The sequence below is a fragment of the Salvia splendens genome, chromosome 14, assembly GCF_004379255.2.
Source record: "Salvia splendens isolate huo1 chromosome 14, SspV2, whole genome shotgun sequence".
NCBI lineage: Eukaryota > Viridiplantae > Streptophyta > Magnoliopsida > Lamiales > Lamiaceae > Salvia > Salvia splendens.
In genome coordinates this window covers 30,056,960-30,076,446 of record NC_056045.1, presented here as the reverse complement: position 1 = coordinate 30,076,446, position 19,487 = coordinate 30,056,960, and the positions used below count along the sequence as shown (strand labels likewise).

Here is a 19,487-nt window from a genome sequence, read left to right as displayed (position 1 = left end):
AAAAAATATATATCTCTACTTTTTCATCTCTTTTACTTTACTCTCTCTTCATTAACTCACAAAACAACACTACATAAAAATTCATGCTTATTCTCCAATATTGCATATTTAATGGGACGGAGGGAATAGTATTTATCATGTCAATATATGATCTTTGTATTTTTATCGAAACGTACGCGCAATCTGTCTACGTCAATAAATCTCTATTAAACATTATCAATTAATTAATAAAACTTGTTAAAGAAATCGCAGTAAACTAGTTGTTGATTTCCAAAGTCGTTGAACAAAAGACGCACGAACGACGCCGTTTCCGGTATTTTAATCAACAAGCTTCTTCTGCCTTCTCTCTCTCTATTGTTGCCTCCGCCATAGCCAAAAGCTCACCAAACCTCTCTCCAAAACCCCGCGTTCAAAATGGGAGACTCCGGCAACATAGCGGAGGAGCAGAAGAACCCCTTCGTGGTCTTCTTCACGAACTTACTCTCCTCAATTAAGCTCCCCTCCCCCCCGAAGAAAAACGGCGCTAAGCCGGAACACGCCGTGGAAGCAGCGGAGCCGCTGAAATCGGCGGCGGATGACGAGAAGAATCCAGGATTCGTGACGTTTCCGCGGCAGAACGTGGAGCAGATCAAATTGGAAGGGGAGGCTGATGCAGCTGGACGGACTACTAATCCGTTGATTTTATGGCAGGTATTGATTCGTTCGTGGTCGAATTGATTTTAATTGAGATATGTTTCGATGCATGCGATGAATGATATTCGTGTGAATTTATGTTTGTTTTTTGTTGTTGATTTTCATCTTACTCCTTTGATACTGTTTAGGCTATATGATGAATATCTCTTGTTTATTGAGTTAATTAAACTAAACATAGTAAAAAAAATTGCAGACTGCTGAATTAACTGGAACTATAATTGACACTCATCTTGCTCCTTTGATTTAATTTAAAAGGTAAAAAAAGTTGCTTGAAACTTGTAAACTGCTGAATTAACTGAAACTGTAATTGATATTCATCTTGCTCATTTGATTATGTATAGGTTATATGCTGAATATCCACTTGTTTATTGATTATTTGAAAAGGTAAAAAACAGTTGCTTGTAGCTTGTAGAGTGCTGGATTGACTGAAACTGTAATTGCTATTCACCTTGCTCCTTTGATTCTGTATTGACTTTATGCTGTGAATATCTCTTGTTTATTGAGTTCATTAAAAAGGTTAAGGAAGAGTTTCTTGTAACTTGTAGAATACTGAATTGACTGAAATTGAACTCATTTTGCTCCTTTGATGCTGTTTAAGTTATATACTGAATCTCTTGTTTGTTGAGCTAAGTAAAAAAGGTAAAAAGAAGGTTGCTTTTTACTTGTAGAATATTATGTAGAAAGCTGAATTGACTGATGCTGTATTCATCTTGCTCCTTTGATACTGTATAGGTTATATGCTGAATATCTGTTGTTTGTTGAGTTGATTAAAAGGTTTAAAAAAGGTTGCTTGTAACTTGAAGGATGTTATGTCGACTGCTGAATTACTGAAACTGTAATTGGTGAGGTAGTTAGGTAGGATGGGAATTCGATCAGTTGGTTGATCGCCACAGTTGCTTAATTGGTCGTTTTATTCATAACTTTGACCATATACCAAGTTATAGGAGGATTGCAATTTATAATGTTTATCGTGAACTGTGATTGATAGGCAAGTTTTTGCTTATTCTATGATATCTATGGAACAAATTCTCTCTTGTAAGGTTGTGATTGCTATAGGATTTTTGAGCCTCTTCTGAATTTCGATCTGTGTTGTATCTAGCAGTGAAAAATTTAATAGTAGTATCTTTTTTGTTGTTTGTGATTTGGTGGGGTTTGGGAGGATAAAATCTGGGAAAAATACATACTTTTATTAGGTATTTGAACTTGTTGCTATGAGCTTATGATCGACAAAGAATATATTCTTTCATAAGGTATATTTGAATCTCTTGTTATGAGTCATTGGAGTCGATGAGAACAAGAAACCGTTTTTGCTATCATAATGCTTGCTGTTCTACAATAGTTCATCTACCGTTGTGTCTGGCTGGTCGCAGGTCTATGCTTTAGGCGGAATTTTAGTTGCGAGGTGGGCATGGATGCGGTGGAATGAGAGGAAGGGACAGAAGAAGCCAGACGATGGTCCTCCCCCGTCTCAAGACTAGCCTCTTTGATCCCTCAAGTAAATGGATAGATATATGGTGTTCATAATCATGGTCTATTCTATGAAGAAAATGTAGTTCATACACTCAAAACATCAACTTTCTTACCAACTGCTCTGCCCCTTTTTTCTCTTGGTTCATTAAATCTTTCTACAGTTTTTAAACTATTAGTACTTCTCTTTCCTTTTTCTTCGTTCTTGAAATATAATCTTGCACCAAAATTGTCGTATGCAAATGAATCATTTCAGTTTTTGGCAAAAATCAACTCTTTAATTTCTCTTATTTTAATTTTTCTCTTCAATTATTTAATTCTTGTTACTCTTAACTCAATAAACACACACTTTCTTAATTCTTGTATTGAAATAATGTCTCAATTAATTTGGGACAGGAGTAAAAATGAAGCATAAATGACTTGTGGTTGAGAGCTGTCTACTTCTTCTAGCCATACACTACCTTTGATCCATTTTTGGATAAATGTATCCATTCTGTGTCCTAGAGAGAGAGAGGAGCACAGGTCTATCATTTTATGGCATGTGCTACATAGTAAATTTTTTAATTAAAAAGTGACAGCTATACATTTATTTATTCTATAATAATCCAGAACAGGACGATGACAATAACAATCACAACTGGTTAGCAATTTCATACAAGGACAAAATTTGCAACACGGCACGTAGAATCTATCAGAATATGCCAAAAGAGTAAATTAATGATTGCATCTGACAAAATGCATCTGACCATTCCTCCAAAGATATTTCAATATATTGTAGTTATTGATCTTAGTTGAAGTATGAAAGAGACAAAATGCATTTATTCATCTAAAGGATTGCGAAAAAGTTAGAGCTAGAGCTACTGATTTGGGATTGGGATTGGGATTGGGATTCTATTCACCAGAATGCTAAATACTACCTGATCCATGATGACAATAAGCTTGAGTTAAAAGAAGGAACTTAGCCTTGTTTCTACCTACGTGGATCGCCAGAAATCGAGTCCGGCTTGTGCTAACTCTGTTCAAGATGTATATACACTCCCGAAGACCCGTGTCCAACTGAGGGTCTTTATAATTTTGTCTCACAAAAATGTCTTGTAAAAAACTCCTAAGCTGCTATTGTGAATCAAAATAGCTATCGTATATAGAAAGCCGGTCGAAAGCATCAAAGTTAGCCTTTAGGCCAACAAACTGACTACCGAACTGGGCACAGCCAGCTTCGGGCCATCTACACCCTCCCTCGCGGTGGGTGCGTAGAGGGCACAAAGATTCACATACCCGGCATATAGGGTTGATGGAGTCGTCATCATCTTCATGACGAGCAACATACACGGGACCATCTGGTTTCTCATCACTCCGCGTGCCCGCAGTGGAAAAGAGAGATTTTTGAGGAATCTCTGTTGCTATGCTTTCGATGCTAACAATGCAATCACCTTCTTCAGAAAACTGGACTTTGGACCCGAGTGCTTGTATTGCCCGTTTTATAGCAACATTTTCCTTTTTGGCACTCCTAGCCCAGTCCCTTGCTGAGCTGCTGCTGAGTTTCTCGTTTCGCAACTCATCTGTCAAAGACTCCACAGCTGATGTTGTTTCTCTAAGTTTTGCCTCTGCTAAATCTTTTGCCTGCCAACATTTGATACTATCTGATTACTCTTCGATTATATCAATTATTGGGAAAATAATTATTGGGCTTTACAGCAATCTAGAGCTTTTTCTAAAGGGGTTTTTTGTGTAAGCAAAAATAATAAAATCACCATCCCAGCCCATCTTATATACTAAGCCGTTCCCGACTACCCAAACCGATATAAACATACGAATCCAGTTAGATGATCCTACTTGTACAAAAGAATCCAAATCCAGGTAGTTATTCCTACTTAGAGTGGAACGTAGTTTAGAGCTCATGCTGGGGTTAACAGATGGTCATTTCTTTTGGAGACCACAATTTTAATTTTGTTTGTTTTCTAGAAAAGGACTGGAAATATTATCTTCCTCATTCCTCATGTTAAACAAACAGTTCCTTTTAATGTGGTTTATGTTGTGTTCTCGATTAAATACCAACATATGAAACTGAATCTACCATGCATCCATTATTCCACACCCTGCCTAAGCTTGTCGATTTGGCGATTTCTCACACTATTGTTTGTGCATATATGCAACACATGGATTTTAAACTAGAAAGGAAGTATACGACACAGCAGAAAGAGAGGATCTTAGGTGAACGATGATGAAGAGAAACAAATTACGTACCTTCTGCAATTCAGATAATTTCTCAGCCATGTTTCTACAGTGTGCTTCTAACTCTCCACCTTGGGATTCTGATGGACAAGCCCATCGAAGGTGGAACTGCGGCCAAAGCGTTGGTGCTAAAGCTGCTGCTGGAGGTAATAATGGACCTTGAAATTTTGATGCATCGTAGAAGTGGTTATAATGACCGGAAGGCCTATCTGAATCCCGCAACTCAGCTAAATACACCCACATGCACCCACACGCATCATAAATACCAGCTTGATGCCTTTCTTTCTCACTGGTTTTACAAAGAATAAATCAGACAAAACTAACAATATAAACCAAAATATCGATACGTTTTTTCCACAGTCAAGTTGTTTGTTGCATGATGCAAAAGCCAAGCTCAGACTTCTATAATCATGGCCGTGGTTACCAACTAAAATCCCTCACCACACAGCATGGTTGTCGATTGTAATTCTAATTCATATACTTTATATATGAGCAGATATTGGGGTAAATAGGAAAGAACTAGCTTTTATAGATGAAATCCCTGCTTTATGATTAAACTTTGTACGTCTTTGGTGATTGTTGAATAGATCACAAGTTCTACTCTACTTTGTAAATTGAGCACAACTTTTAAAACGTCTCAATAATATCATCACCTTCCCGTTTGTGGCAAATCCAACACCCCCAATTTTTTCAGCATTAAAACAATGTCATTTCAGCGGTATACAGTCCAAATTTCTTGAAAATTTTGGGAATGTGGAGTTTCCACAGATTTGAAAAAAAAGATGGTGGTATTATTGAAATGTTTTAAAGCTGTATTGAATTTGCAAAATAGTTCATTATTTTATGATTTATTCAGCAATATCCATACTAAAAAAACTATACATAAAACAGACAACCTGCAAAGAAGATAACATAATTATTCCATTATTATGGCAGAGAACTAGCAAGGAAAGAAAAGGTCTATACCTGTTGCAGAAAAAGTTTCCAAACCGGCAAGAAAGAACACAGTCTAGTAAATCTACCAGGAATACCTGCAAAGCCATAAGATAGAGTTAGCAGGCAGCGTTATAGCTTAATATCATCAAAATTAGCTATCTCATTATGCATCGGATGAAGGTACATTACCGAAGAAAACTCAAAGGCAAAGGGATACATTCGTAACAATTGGGAAATGCAATCAACCCACTGTAGAAAAAAACTGTAGTCAGTGACCCCAAAAGAAAAGGTGTCATAAGATATTCATCACAAAACTCAATTCACACATAGGGCTCTTTGTGACAAAAATAATCAGACTGTAACTATGCCAGTTGGACTGCGCTTCTATAAGTGACAAATGACTATAATCACTTCCGAAATCATGATCAAATCTGCTTCATCTGTTCATATTATTTTGGCACTGGTTACTAAAGTAGATAATGAGCTGGTGTCCAACTGCCATACAGTAAAATCTAGTCTTAATGAAATTGAGATGCAAGCATTAGTATTTCTTTAACCCATTGAAAATCGTAGAGTGGTGACTATAACATAAATGCACAGCATGAATATGCTCTTTAGCTCTAATTATTTAAGGCAAAGCAATTACCCTTTTCAAACCCCCCTAAAATCATTTACTAGACTGGTGCTACAAAATCTACTTTCTAAAAGATAGCTACTTCCATGAATGATCTCAACAAGTAGAGACAAAAATATAATGGTAGCAATAATTAAGCATCAATTGATCTGCCAATGTTTCTAGTACATCTACCTGCAGAAAGATGGGTGAACAATTATTTTGTGCATGAGAAGAATTAGCCTGGGCAGATGATTGGCGACTTGGAGATGAAGTTAAACTCCCAGTAGATGCCTGCCGTGTAAATTCAGGAATGCTTTCACTTCCTGACACAGTAGGCAGTCCTAGACGATCTGAAAATGGATGACCAAACGCAAGCCAGTCTTTTTCTACAAGAGCCTGTTTATTCAGAAAGATTTGAACTCAGTTACAAAAGCCAATCTCTTCTCATACTCCCTCGTCCCATATATATTGACTTGTTTTCCTTTTCGGGCATATATATTGGACTATTTCCTTTTTGGAACACTTGTATCACTCACACACCTTTAACTAATACTTTACTACCCACTCACCTTTACACCAATAAGCAACATTCCTGAAAACCCTTGCCAAGAAAAATAGGCCAATATATAGGACAGAGGGAGTATTTAATAAAACCTTAGCAACAGGTATAATGAACAAGATGTAATCTACATAATTGGCTATTGCATCAAACACAATGACTAGCCATACCTGGAAACCCTTGAATGTCCGGTAGTATGGATCAAGCAACAAACTTGCAAGAGAAACCAGCTGACTTGTTCTGTCCCATCCATCACTGCAAACATCATTTTGGAACATTCATAAAAGATCAAATCAATCAGTTGTTCTCGGTCTTTAATAATAATAGATTTGAAAATGATGCACAAAATGAACAAATTATATCCATTTGAAGCAGCCAAAAATTATGGTTGAAAACTTAGATGTGCATCACTTCTGTATTATGCATTCATAAAACAGTTTTTAAATTTCTTCTCCCTGTCCTGGGCTTCCAGGAAATATTGGAAAGAGATAATATGTTCTGGATGACACATAAGTGCAAAAAATACTAAGTACAAATGGAGTTCCATTTGCCAAGTATCTTGATGAGGACCAAAGATTAATGTATAGTATTTAATAAGTGCTACTTTAGAGAAAGCACTAGCAACATATATATATTCCCTATGTTATGATCTGTAGATAACTAAGGGTGAGGTTTTCAGAATCAAGAAACATTTATATTATACCACCAATAGGACCAGTCAGCAAACAGGTTCAACCAGGAAGATACAATAAAATATCCTACCTACAATGGACTAGCACTGTAGCTGATTCTAGAGCAATGCGAGCAGCAATCCATGCTGAGCCAGCCAAAACACTCTGAACATGTATCAACCAACCGCTGTCCCCCAAAGTTGAGACTGAAGCAGACATACTGCTGAGATTTCCTCCTCCCCAAGTCCATCCACCATGCCTCTGTCAATAGAAGGGCAAGAATACAAGTATAAACTTATAAATATTACTAGCAAATAGACTAAATATCATTTCTTGTAACCCCTAACTCTGCTATAATTTCTGAAAGATGAAAACATCACGACACCACATTACTCGATGGAAACAACTGAAGAACTTTGCTAACAGAACTTTCTCTTCTTTACATCATAACATAAACCCAAGAGAAAGAATGCTGATTTTTCAATCCCTTTGAAAACACCTTTTGCAGACACAAGGACTCTACAGAAAGAAGACTAATGGAAGACTGTAAAAAAGGTAATGTCAGTAAATTCCTTAAGTAGACTTAAAGTAAATGAGTGAAGAGTGATTGCAACAACAAATGTAAACAAAATCCCAGCTCTACATGTAAAGGATATCATTAATCTCCCAAAAAAGAACCAATGTGGATAAACAAATTATTCTCTTGAGGTGCAACAAAATCATACCAAAAAAGAAGACATCCCATCTGATGATTTGGCACCATGAGTATCAACATAGTCTCTAAGCCGAGCAAGACTATCGCGCATTGCGTGTATATTGTCTATACCAAAGAAGACGATCTGAAGAGTGGAAAAGGGAGGATGAGAAGAAGGAACCACTTACAGAAACACAGTAATAAGTGCTTCTAAAAGTTAGGATGCACAATTTGACTATGGATTTAGATAGACCTCAGACTGAGAGTAGTTGGCGGAGGACTCTGACCCACCTCCCATTGCACCATTCGCCAATGCATTTTTCCTAGGCCTTGCATCTGCTATATATAGCTTCCTAGATGAAAATTTGGATTTGATGATTCACCAATGAAAGTACTGGAGATATTTTAGTTAAATACCTCAAACTCAATATGAATTTCAGGTGATTCAGTTGCTTGATAACAAACAAAGTACGATCATGGAGGGCCAAACATGGTTGAACTATAGAGAAGAATATGAATAGTGATGTAAACTCAATGAAAATAAGTTACCTCCTGCGCTCCCTTACTCCAGAAAGTTGAGTCCAAAGTGCGGCAACTAGTTTCTCATCAGAATTGCTGCAAAAAGAGTGTATGGGTTCAGAAGACCATATATGGATTATGAGAGAGGAATGAAACTACAAGTTCATTTAGAACTATTTCTCACTATGATCACAGTCATAAATTACAGTATCTATGAAATCACCCACAACCCTTTCAAACCAGCAGACTGACAGGATATTTTTTACATCCTATAATCACCTTCTCATGTTCATCATGAGGCCAACCAGCGGTTGTGAAGATCGCGCTAGGACAGCTCCAGTTCCTGCAGCTAACCAGTCAGCCTAACTTCAACATGATATATAGAAATATTATAATGTGAATTCAGCTCGCACCTGGGTTACACCAGCAAATTACAGGCAATCTACACCGTGCACGGAAGGAACAAGCCTGCAGTATCTCGACATCGCTGACAGAAGTTGCAAGGAAAGGCATGATCGAAACCACTAAGACTATTAGCTTGAAATCTAGCAGTGGCTCGCATGAAAAAACAGAACCACATAGATTTTCTTACCTGATGGAGTTTGGAATAAGCAAGGCAAATGGATAGGTAGGGCACATTGTATAGTTAGAGTTCAAATTGCTTATTCTCCACCATTCATTGGACAGTGTGAATGATCCATCTTCAAGTGTTCTAGGGCAAGCATTGCGTGATTCTAGCCCAAGAAGCCGGAAGTACTCATTCAATAACCGCACCTTAGGGGTCGTGTTACTGTATCTTGAAGTTCCAGCAGCAAAAGCATAGAGATCCCAAAGTCTAGCTGGTCTAGTCCACCTTGATATAGCATCAAAAACAGCACGCCTCTGTAAAATAAGCATTTTATTGCATAACAATGGGATTCAGATGACCATCTTCAACAACAATAGTAGAACCTATAAGCATAACTGAGATGCTTAAAAAGGTAAACTGATTTAGTTGCCCCAGTGCATATCCCACACCAAACAAATGAATGTTGATACTTATCTCAGGTTTTTGGAAACCCCGAAAAAGGTGAGACTTTCCTGACTCTACGTAGCGCCTTGCATTATAAATATACTACTTTGTAGTATTCAAACAAATTAAAAGAATTATTTAAAGGTTTTAAGGCAAGCTTATTTTAGAAATTGTTTCTCTTCATCGAATACCATAAACATCATGAATATAATCACCAGATTAGGTTAGGAAAATCATCATATACATAAACTTCCACATCCAGGATGACTGACCTGTTTCGTCCGAGGCCGAAAGCCAAAGACAACAATTCTCATATCTTTACCTGCAAAGGTTTATAAGAATAATACAATCAAACGCAAACAACCACACATCATAATCATGAGATACAAACACAGTGACAGAACAATCATTTATGCAAAAGCTAAAAATTACCCCATCTATCCCATTTGCCTTCAACAGGAAGGGTCTAAACAAGTAGGCTTCTTAATAATCATGCCCAGAAATTGTGGGTCATTATAATTGGACACATGAGGTAGTAATTTACAATTAAGCTGACATTCAATTACCGCAAGAAAATTCAAAACCTTCATTCAACTATCTCAGTATTCTTATCCAAATATTTTTGATTGCTCTCGCCTCTCTATATATTTACTTTTTGAGAAATGATGCTAAGAAGCATACCAATGACCTGAAGCAATCGTTGAGATGGATTCTTATCAATCTGCTTAGGAGCTGATGGCAGCTTCATACCCTTCAGCCAATAAAGAATATCAGAGTTCAAGATCATGCATTATGAACTAGCAAAACAACTGCTTTAGGGAGAGAGTTCAAGAAATAAACAAAGCAAAAAGTAGCATGAGATGCATAGAAGTGTGAAAGGAAAACCATCACATTTTTCTTAGGAAAGTACAATTTTATCAAACTGGAAAAATAATTGCTGTGACAAGTAGGTTAAAGCCATAACTCGGGGCCAAAAGGGCAATTTCCCGATGGGAAGGGGCAAAGTGCTTAAATTGTCTATCACAGAAATTAGAGAAAACTATTAGGATTTAACTCTTGAAAATGATTTGCAATAATGATTCCTAACATAGAAAACTATTAGGATGTAAAATTCTTTGTGATTAGCTTCTCCAAAGGATGTATAGTAACAAAATATAAAAATAGACAAACTAGCATGTACACACCAGAAGAAGAGTGAAGGTTACAGACTCCATTCATTACAACTTACAGTTCTGCTGAACTTCTCAATTGCCGCCAATGGTATTGTGCCAAGTCCTATAATGCTTCTAGATCCATCGCTCTAGGAAAAAAAAGGAACAGTCCTATAAGCAAAAGGTTACATTTATTTTCCAAATATTACATCAAAAGGAAATACTTTGATTTATAAAACAAATGCAATCCAGAAATTTGCCTGCGAATGTGGTTGAATTTCATAAGGTAAAGCACAAAAGATTGTATTTGACGCATATGTCCTGATGGTGAAGACCGAATCAAAACTCAACAAGTTTTAATGTGACTGAATGAGATCTAGACATCCAAGCAGTCAGCATAAAGTTTAGTGGGTAAATTATGATTAACAATGGCTTCCACACAAGATACTTATTCATTAGTTAAGCTATAGCTCTTGCTTGTGCAGATGGCCTTTCCCTCGTACGAAGTGTGTAACGAGAATAATCAAACCAGAATAAGTGCAAGACTACAGTCCTAACCTTAATGTTTTAGCAGCATGATATATGGCAAACTGCCAATAAAGTAGAAACGCCCTAAATTTTAGTACAAAATGAAAGAGACTGTATTATCAACAGAGGAATGAACTTTAGTGTCTTACCAAGAAAAGAAGACGAAAATTTGTCACATATAAATCTCCTGCCTCGTCCGTATTCACAAGAACAACGCCATGTCCCTGGAAATAAATCTTCAATTAAGTCACCCCAGAATATTCTTATTGAAGATGCAAAGAATGTGGAAGATAGCTTCTTTTTTTCAAAATATTATCAATCAGCATAAAGCATATTTGCATCCTTACCAATACATAACCACCACTCTCTAGCAACATCAAGAACGAGAATGGCCTTATATAGTCTCAGTACTCTTAACGCATAATCTACAAATTACACCTCTTCTAAGCAATACACAGATTACCAGCAGCTAAAATCCTAATACTCACCAGAAATCACGTAAACATCCATAAACACTAGATTACACCTTCACTTAATACAAGCTTTTCTAAAAAATTTCATCATCCAGAAATCTTACATTACACTTACCAGAAAAATTTCCATATTGCATAGTTATGATTAGCATCTTGAAGCTACTTCAAATAAGTTAATACGAATTTTAATCCAAATTCACATCCTCAAAATCAAACACTACAAGAAATCATACAATCCAAATTGATAGCCACACAACCACCAAAGAAGCTCAAATTTTCAACATCACCTCTACTATGACAAACTCCCCATCGAACAACAACTGCTGCAAACCCTGCGGCACAGGCCTCAGAGTCGAAACTTGCTGGAAAAAAAAAGGAAAATCACAAATCAATCACGCACATTTTCCGAAAACCTAGAAATTACAGAAAAAACAGCGCATTGCGATGAAATTGACAATACATCAACTTTGGTCCATTCGAGGGTGTCCCAGCTGCCGTCGCCGTCGATTTTCTCCGGCTCCGGTTGACGGAGCGGCGTCGACCGTCCGGACCTCGCTCTCGGTATAGACATACGGTTGCATATACAGATCGAATTGGGGAAAGGATTCAGCTTAATCGGTGACAAATTGAGAGAAAAATTGTGCTAAATTTGTGAATTGACGAATTTGTGTGTTGATGCGGGTGATCAACGTCAGCGTGACACGTCACTACGTAGGCCCCATCTGACGCGGGCCCAACCGCTTGTTAGTTAGTACTACAAAAATAAATTGTAAATCAAAATTATATTTTGTCAAATTTAGCTCATGAATATGTTCAATTTACTTTTTTTTATCAAATGATCATAATTTTTACAAAATTATAGTAGCATTTCACCAAAAGGTTATTCATTTCATCGTAGTTTGAAACGATGTCATTTCACAAAAAAATATCAAAAAATTTATTTTTTTCAATGTTGATGACACTTTATGAAACACGCTAAAAATTGAGAATACAAAAATATTGTTATTCATTGGTACATTTTGCTATAATGCAAAAACAGCGTAGTTTCATGTGTTCAAATGGGAAAAAGAAACATTAGAATCTGACAATATGAATCGATTTTCGTTACTGAATTTATATAGAGATATTTTATTAAAAAAATAAGTACTTATAGTTAGGGATGGTTGATACTAAAAACGAATGTGGGATATATTCTAGAATAGTTGAAAATTTGCGGGTTGAAGCTCAAATTAACTATTGTATGTATGTTTAAAATTTATTAAATTGAAGAATATTACTAAAAGACACTAATAATTGGAACATAAAAATGTATGTTTCCTTGTATTATTAATATAAACTAGTATTAACACACGTGCTATGCACGTGACATAAGAGTTTCAAAAAATGTATAAAGTTTTTACGAACTTATAGAAAATAAGAACTTGAAACAAGGTGAAGATTTACAAAAATAAAAAATATACTTATATTATCTCATTTTAAATGAAGAATTTATTATTTTCTAGTGAATGAAACAGTTCAAATTATACTGATAATTTATACAATTTTAATTTATGATATAAATGGAGTAAATAAAATAAAATAAATGATAAAAAGATGATGTGTGATTAATGATAAAAGAGTATGAGTTAATTAGATTAAGATATACAAATAAAGAAACAGGGGCGGACGCAGAAATAAATACGAGTATGGGATAAATTTTCAAAATTTTATTTAAAAATAAATTTACAAGTAATTTAGATTATAAATAGGGGCTTTTATACTATAATATGTGTAAAATATGGATACATTTTGAAACTTTATAATAGAAAATTTAAAAAAAATTAGATTCATTAGGGGCTAAAGCCCTACCCCATTTATATGTAGGTCCGCCCCTGTAAAGAAAATACTGTGTGAGTAAAGATCAGAAAGTAAAAATCATATAATTGGAATAAACAAAGAGCTCAACAAATGTGATCAACAAAATATAAATATTCAAATATAGGAACCAAAACTTAGATAAACAACAACAATCCAGTAATTTTAACCTAAAAAGTGTCACAAAATAGCTTTTAACCTAAAAAGTGTCACAAAACCCAAAAAGTGTCACAAAACTCAAATAACTTAGATAAACAACAACAATCCAGTAATTTTAACTTATATCAAAATTCCAGTGTTGTCTTCACTTAAGTAGCAGTTAACCTAAAAAGTGTCACAAAACCCAAAAATACCTTTTCATATGCCCTAATTTTAAAAATAGGGTCCAACATATGGGTTTAATAGATCGTAAAATTATTTGAAAACACATCTAAAGTTAATTGTTGTGAAATTGCCTTTTGATTTAAAATTTGTTCATTTTGCCTTGAAATTATAACTAACAATATTTTCTCATTGATATTGTACCATAGATATACAAAAAATGGTTTATTCATAATTAGAGATCTTGGGATGAAGATTATCAACCAAGGTGATAAAAGGTGCCATTAATTCAGTTACTTCTGAATAATAAACATCTCTATGTCAATTTGTATTTCAACTTAACATTTACTAATTAAGAACTGTTTTTTTGCAGGGATTCAGGAACACAAATTGCAAATCAAGTAGCAAGAAAGGAACTCAGATTCTTTCAAATTCAAAACAGAATGTCACATAAGGTAGACAACAAGCTCATTATAAGTTTAGAACACTACATAGAGCTTCTAATAGAATCAGATAGTGTCATGAGATATTAACTAATAGTAGATATCATTTTATTTCTTGTGTAGGATTCTACTGGATTGGTTTTTCTAAATTATGAGTCCTATTAAGCTGATTATATATAGGAAACAAATAGAGAAAAAACTCAGCCTCTCCCTCATATACTATGTTATAAAATTTCTTATCAAAATATATTTCAACACAAAATTTACTCATTATCGTATGTTATGCAGGTATCAAGGTACAAAATTTGAAAAATCAATTAGCAAGACAGGACTTAACTGCAATACGAACTGTCAAAGAAGGTAAACAACAATCTCATTACTGAAAATAGAAGTCAGCTTACTGAGAAAACATGAATAAGGTACTAAACAACAGTCAGTTTATGATTAAAAGTATAGTTGAGTAGTTTAGATAGAAAAAGAACTACCTAAATTGTGAGAGGATTAGTTACAGTTGAGGATACTGCTGAGATATCTGAAGTAGTAAAGGACTAAAGGTAAATGAATTATTGTAGAAGTGTTTAGGAAGAGTATTTATAAGGTAAAAAAGAGTCTGCATGCCATTTTAAAATATATCAAAGAAACCATTGCAGGTTCCCTAGAAAACACAATCATTAATCTGACGTTCTATATAGCAAAATAAAAATCTATCACTAAAAAAAATTTAGTTTCCAGAATATAATAAAAAACTATGTACCACATAAATCAGCCAATTTTTTAGTATATATAGTTCTATTATTAAAATTGGTCAAAGCAAACCCATTTAATTACTTAAGTTTATAACTATTAATCTTCATTTAAGGCCCACAGAACTTGTCATATTATTAACATGTGCAGATATACTATGTAAATGTGGCTTATTTACTGAAAATAAAACAAAACCAAATCCTAGACAAATATAATACTATATCAGTCGCCTATATATGCAAAAAAGGAGAGAAGCAGCCTAGGAAGATGAAAGAGCAGAATCTACAAAATGATTACAGATGAACATATGTTACATAGCACGCATGGGAGCTTGAAGCCTACACTATGATTATAACATAAAGGAGTAGGATTAAAGAGAGAGAAGAAGATAAAAAAAGGTATGACATCTTTCCTTTATAAGTGCAACTAATTCTATCATCCATACCCTTCATATTCATTATTCAATAAATTCCAACTTATAATTACTTAGAAATTTCCTCAGAATCATGAACAATGTACTGTGTTCAATATTACAAATGCAGTAAGCTGACAAATGGTTCAAAAAATGATCACTTGAATTGAGTAAGATTTTGAATACTACTCATCATAATTACTTAACAATGGTGCGCCAGTTTTTAGGACTCATTACGAATACAAAACAATAAAAACAGCTCTAAAGATGTTAATCTTTGGTGGTAACTGGAAAGCTTATCATATTTTATATAATACAAACAAATTGGAATTTTCATTGCAGAAAAGAATTTGAAATCCTTTCAAATTTAATGGACCCAGAGAAATGAAAGTTAGGGATCAATATATTGCCTATTGTATTAATTTTATGTATCTAAATTTAGTGTTGACACATCTTGACACTACAGAAATTTTTTCAGGGACAAATTGCAATGAGAAGTAAATCTTGGATGACAAACAGTATTTTTTCACAACTGCATCAAGGTAATTAATACTTTTACAGTTTCTGATTTTCATTTAAAAAATGAATTTCTGACATGTCGTTTGACTCATAAGAATGAAAGGTTTTGAATATGTATGTAACATATCAAAATTTTCTTTTACACAGACAAAAGTCATGGGAAACTAATAGTGAATTGCTTTGGAAGAAGAAAAAATAGATATATTGTAATAAAATAGTGGTATTTTATATCAACAGAAATATGTGGTATTTTATATCAAGCCTATGAAAGGCTAACAAAAATATGTGGTATTTTATATCAAGCCTATGAAAGGCTAATAGAAATATGTAGGCTGCAACCCTACATGGAATGATCGGTCCATACATAATTAATCACACATAAGATTCACATTAAACAAAGTGACTTTTACAATAAGATAATAAAAAATAAACTAAGATGGTGGCAATATTTCATGATGTTTCCCGCTAAATGTGAGCCCAGTGGCACTTTTGTAAATTTTCCAAACAAGTCTCCATTTATATTAGTATAGATTTTGTCGGTATTAAAATATGGAAGACTTATCTTATACTCCATGTTCTAATATACTATATAAAGGGATAATAGTAAAATAAGGTGGCTAGGTTTTTTTATCGAATTTTTGTTGCATGTTAAAGACAGTTAATTTATCACTAATCTAAGGTGTGATGTGTGACATATACAAAAAAAGACGCATTATAATATTTTTTATTGACAGAAAATTGAGTTAATCATCTCTTAAAATACAGATAATTGAAATTATTATATTCATTATAAATTAGTTAGATTATAAGGCCCAAACTACAAATTCCAAAGTCCAAACTACCTCGGCCCGAAACTTCCATGACGAAAATACCCCCAACATCACATGTAATACCGAACATATCCCTAAAACCCAAAATCTAAAGACACACACTCAGTGCGTGAAAAATCACACAGCAAAAACCAGTGGAAACCTGCTCGCAGTCGCCACTCTCTCTCTCTCAGCTTTCGTGGTGCGAGAAAATGGGGCTAAGCGATAATTCCATAACCAGAAGGAGGAACAAAAGGATCAATCGAAAGGCGGAAAGTAAAAGGGATGCCTCGTCAAAAGTCTCCAGCCGCGTCGCTGCTTTCATCGCCGCCAAGAAACGCCGCCAATCCGGCAAGCGCCGCCAGTGCCAGGTAACGTATTCAATTGAAAATTTTCCAATATTGAGCTATTGGATGTTCAATTTCTGATTTCCTTGTTATGGAATATATGAGTTTAATTTTGGTGTTCGTGCTGTTTGAAGGTAAATGTTTAATCTTTAAGGTTTTATTCTATTTGGTTGCTAATTTCAAGCTGGATTTGCTAATTATTTGATGATTTGAAGCAAAAGTATTGGTTATAGTTAATTCAAGCTATGGCTTTGCTATAGCTAATCTGTTTTATGTTAAAAGTGGTGGGATACGTTGTTGAAAATTGGGATTTTTTTTTGCTTTTTGGTTGCTATTTAGGGTATGTGCTTCAGCCTTCCTTCTCTTGAGGACCCTTTCAATGAAAGAAAGGGGAAACCCGAACCCACAGGGAAAAGAAAGAGGGATTCGAAAGAAGATTGGAAGCTAAAGCATAAGAAATCTCCTAGGTTGAAGAAGGAGTTTGTGAAAGGAAATGATCAACGTGGACGTCTTCCTGGGAACAAAACGGAGAAGTCTCAGATCGTGGAGAAGGGAAAGATAGCATTGCATTTGTGTATTAAGTTTATGGGTTCGGAGATCGCAACCAATCTGGGGAAACCGACTCACCAGATTATTAAGAGGGAAGGGTCCAAAGGCTCTTGGGAAGAAATGGTCTCGGACAATGTTTCTGGGAGCCCGTCAAAGTTTTTGCTTATGTGTTTGAACACGATACAGGATGCTATGCACAATGGAGCAGCCATAAGTGGTGAAAAGGACGAACCTCTATTTGCTAGTGCTTGGGGACTTGATTTTTGGAATTGTTACTGTACTGGAATAGATGTGCTGGAGGCCAGTGGAGCTGACTCGAAAAGGGAGCAAATTTCTTGGATCGCATCTACTGCTGCTGGTATAATTTCAATGAAGGAGAAAGAGGGTGTATCGTTTACTGGTCCTTTCCTTCTATATTTAGTGCCATCTCAAGATAAAGCCTCCGAGGTTTGTAGGACGCTTATCCATTTCCCATCTAGTCGGCTATTAATTGTCTGTGTATATACCTGTCGGGATCTTAGATGATGCTATGTTGTTAATCATATATCTGAAATGTGCAATCACATATACTGCGCGACAGTGTGCATCTAATTTTAATTGATACGATACTATATCACTATTGAAGGTTTCTGTTCCAAGATAATCTGTCTTGATAATTTATTATGCTGCCCTGCATCATCTACAGGTACGCGGAGTCTGCAAGCCGTTGAAAGGGCTTGGCGTACATACAGTGAGTTTGCATTCAGGTGCCTCCATAGACCATCAAATAGACGGGTTAGTCTCCAAACTGTTTACTCCTTTTATGCAAAAACAGATTACTGCCAACACGCAATATTCGGATGTTTGTGATTTCTAGAGATGCACGTTACTTTATCTTGGTCACTGATTGTTTAGTCTCGTATCTAAGAGTCAGCGGATTTTTTTTCAATTAGTAGTGACGGGCATTAGATAAAGGGGTGACTGTTTTCTGACTCATTATGTTGCAAGTTGATGTAAATCTACGTGCTCGCGTCCTGTTCTTTTTCCAAAACTTATTGATGTGAAAAGCAATGCCTTCATTCTACTGCTGTTTCGTATATGTGTATTTGATATCAATGGGAGTGATTTTCTTGACATGTTCTCATTGTATTTGGCAGTTTAAACAATTGTGAACCAGAGTTTCTCGTCTCCACCCCCGATAGACTTTTGGAAGTTGTCGCATTAGAGGCCGTTGACATATCTGGAGTTTCCTTGCTGGTATTTTACTAATCTGTCATGCATAACAGTTTTCTCTGCAAAACATTTTCATCCACGTGTCCTCGTTAGTTTTTACATCTCGGTGTTCTCAACTTCTCGTAGGTTGTTGATGGATTGGAATCCCCTTCTAGTGGTGCCTACTTCGACGCAGTCAAAGCCGTAAGGCAACACATCACTGGAAGTCTTAGAACAGTTGTCTTCTCCGACTGCGTGAATATTTCATCCGATAGCTGAATCAATCGGCAACTGAAATGCCATACGGGTTTATTCGTGAGTGAAATTTTGTAATGTTTAGTTCGTTCTCCGGTGCATCGGAGTATAGCTTCAATATTATTTGGGTGCAATGATATTGCATAAGGCTTTCTTGCATCAATTAGAAATGTCGGAGTTGGTTTCACTTAGAAAAAGGCTGCAATTTTGTACGTCATGAGAGAATACAATTCACACAATGAGAACTGCAATTCATGTTTTATGCAGTTGAATTTTTGCAACTAGTATGCTTTGGGAGGCTTTATTTTTTCCAGAGGATCAGTAATGATTCTATATTAACCCTCGTCTTCGTGATAACTCGATCTCCTAACTTATTGTTGGCAACTAAGTCGTGTTTCATCGTCGTCTTCGTGATAACTCGATCTCCTAACTTATTGTTGGCAACTAAGTTGTGTTTTATCGTCGCGGAGAGAGAGATTTAGTGCACTTCAA

At 35.4% G+C, this 19,487-nt stretch overlaps 3 protein-coding genes across 4 annotated transcripts; 2 read left to right on the top strand and 1 right to left on the bottom strand.

The window, feature by feature from the left end:
* Positions 1 to 272: 272 nt before the first annotated feature.
* On the top strand, positions 273 to 2,338 carry LOC121765180. The gene is made up of 2 exons (XM_042161233.1): positions 273 to 690; positions 2,064 to 2,338. The coding sequence occupies exons 1-2, from the start codon at positions 415 to 417 to the stop codon at positions 2,169 to 2,171; spliced, it is 384 nt and encodes a 127-aa protein (XP_042017167.1). The 5' UTR covers positions 273 to 414; the 3' UTR covers positions 2,172 to 2,338.
* Positions 2,339 to 2,849: 511 nt separating this feature from the next.
* LOC121765179 (phosphatidylinositol-3-phosphatase myotubularin-1-like) lies at positions 2,850 to 12,184 on the bottom strand. Of its 2 annotated transcripts, XM_042161231.1 has the most exons (19): positions 12,012 to 12,184; positions 11,839 to 11,913; positions 11,228 to 11,302; positions 10,628 to 10,699; positions 10,081 to 10,150; positions 9,672 to 9,721; positions 8,980 to 9,269; positions 8,801 to 8,874; positions 8,667 to 8,730; positions 8,418 to 8,483; positions 8,122 to 8,221; positions 7,900 to 8,013; positions 7,266 to 7,435; positions 6,674 to 6,758; positions 6,137 to 6,340; positions 5,518 to 5,577; positions 5,359 to 5,423; positions 4,405 to 4,681; positions 2,850 to 3,780 (listed from the first exon to the last, which is right to left on the bottom strand). In XM_042161231.1, exons 1-19 carry the CDS (start codon positions 12,120 to 12,122, stop codon positions 3,274 to 3,276), a joined length of 2,529 nt encoding a protein of 842 aa, XP_042017165.1. In that variant the 5' UTR covers positions 12,123 to 12,184; the 3' UTR covers positions 2,850 to 3,273. The 2 variants fall into 2 exon arrangements, with proteins under 2 accessions (XP_042017165.1, XP_042017166.1); XM_042161232.1 differs by lacking the exon at positions 12,012 to 12,184 and having other exon boundaries at positions 10,628 to 10,721; positions 11,839 to 11,901.
* A 4,607-nt stretch (positions 12,185 to 16,791) lies between these two features.
* Positions 16,792 to 19,279, top strand: LOC121765994. Its single transcript, XM_042162318.1, has 5 exons — positions 16,792 to 17,024; positions 17,340 to 17,996; positions 18,235 to 18,323; positions 18,686 to 18,785; positions 18,888 to 19,279. Exons 1-5 carry the CDS (start codon positions 16,866 to 16,868, stop codon positions 19,017 to 19,019), a joined length of 1,137 nt encoding a protein of 378 aa, XP_042018252.1. The 5' UTR covers positions 16,792 to 16,865; the 3' UTR covers positions 19,020 to 19,279.
* Positions 19,280 to 19,487: the final 208 nt, after the last annotated feature.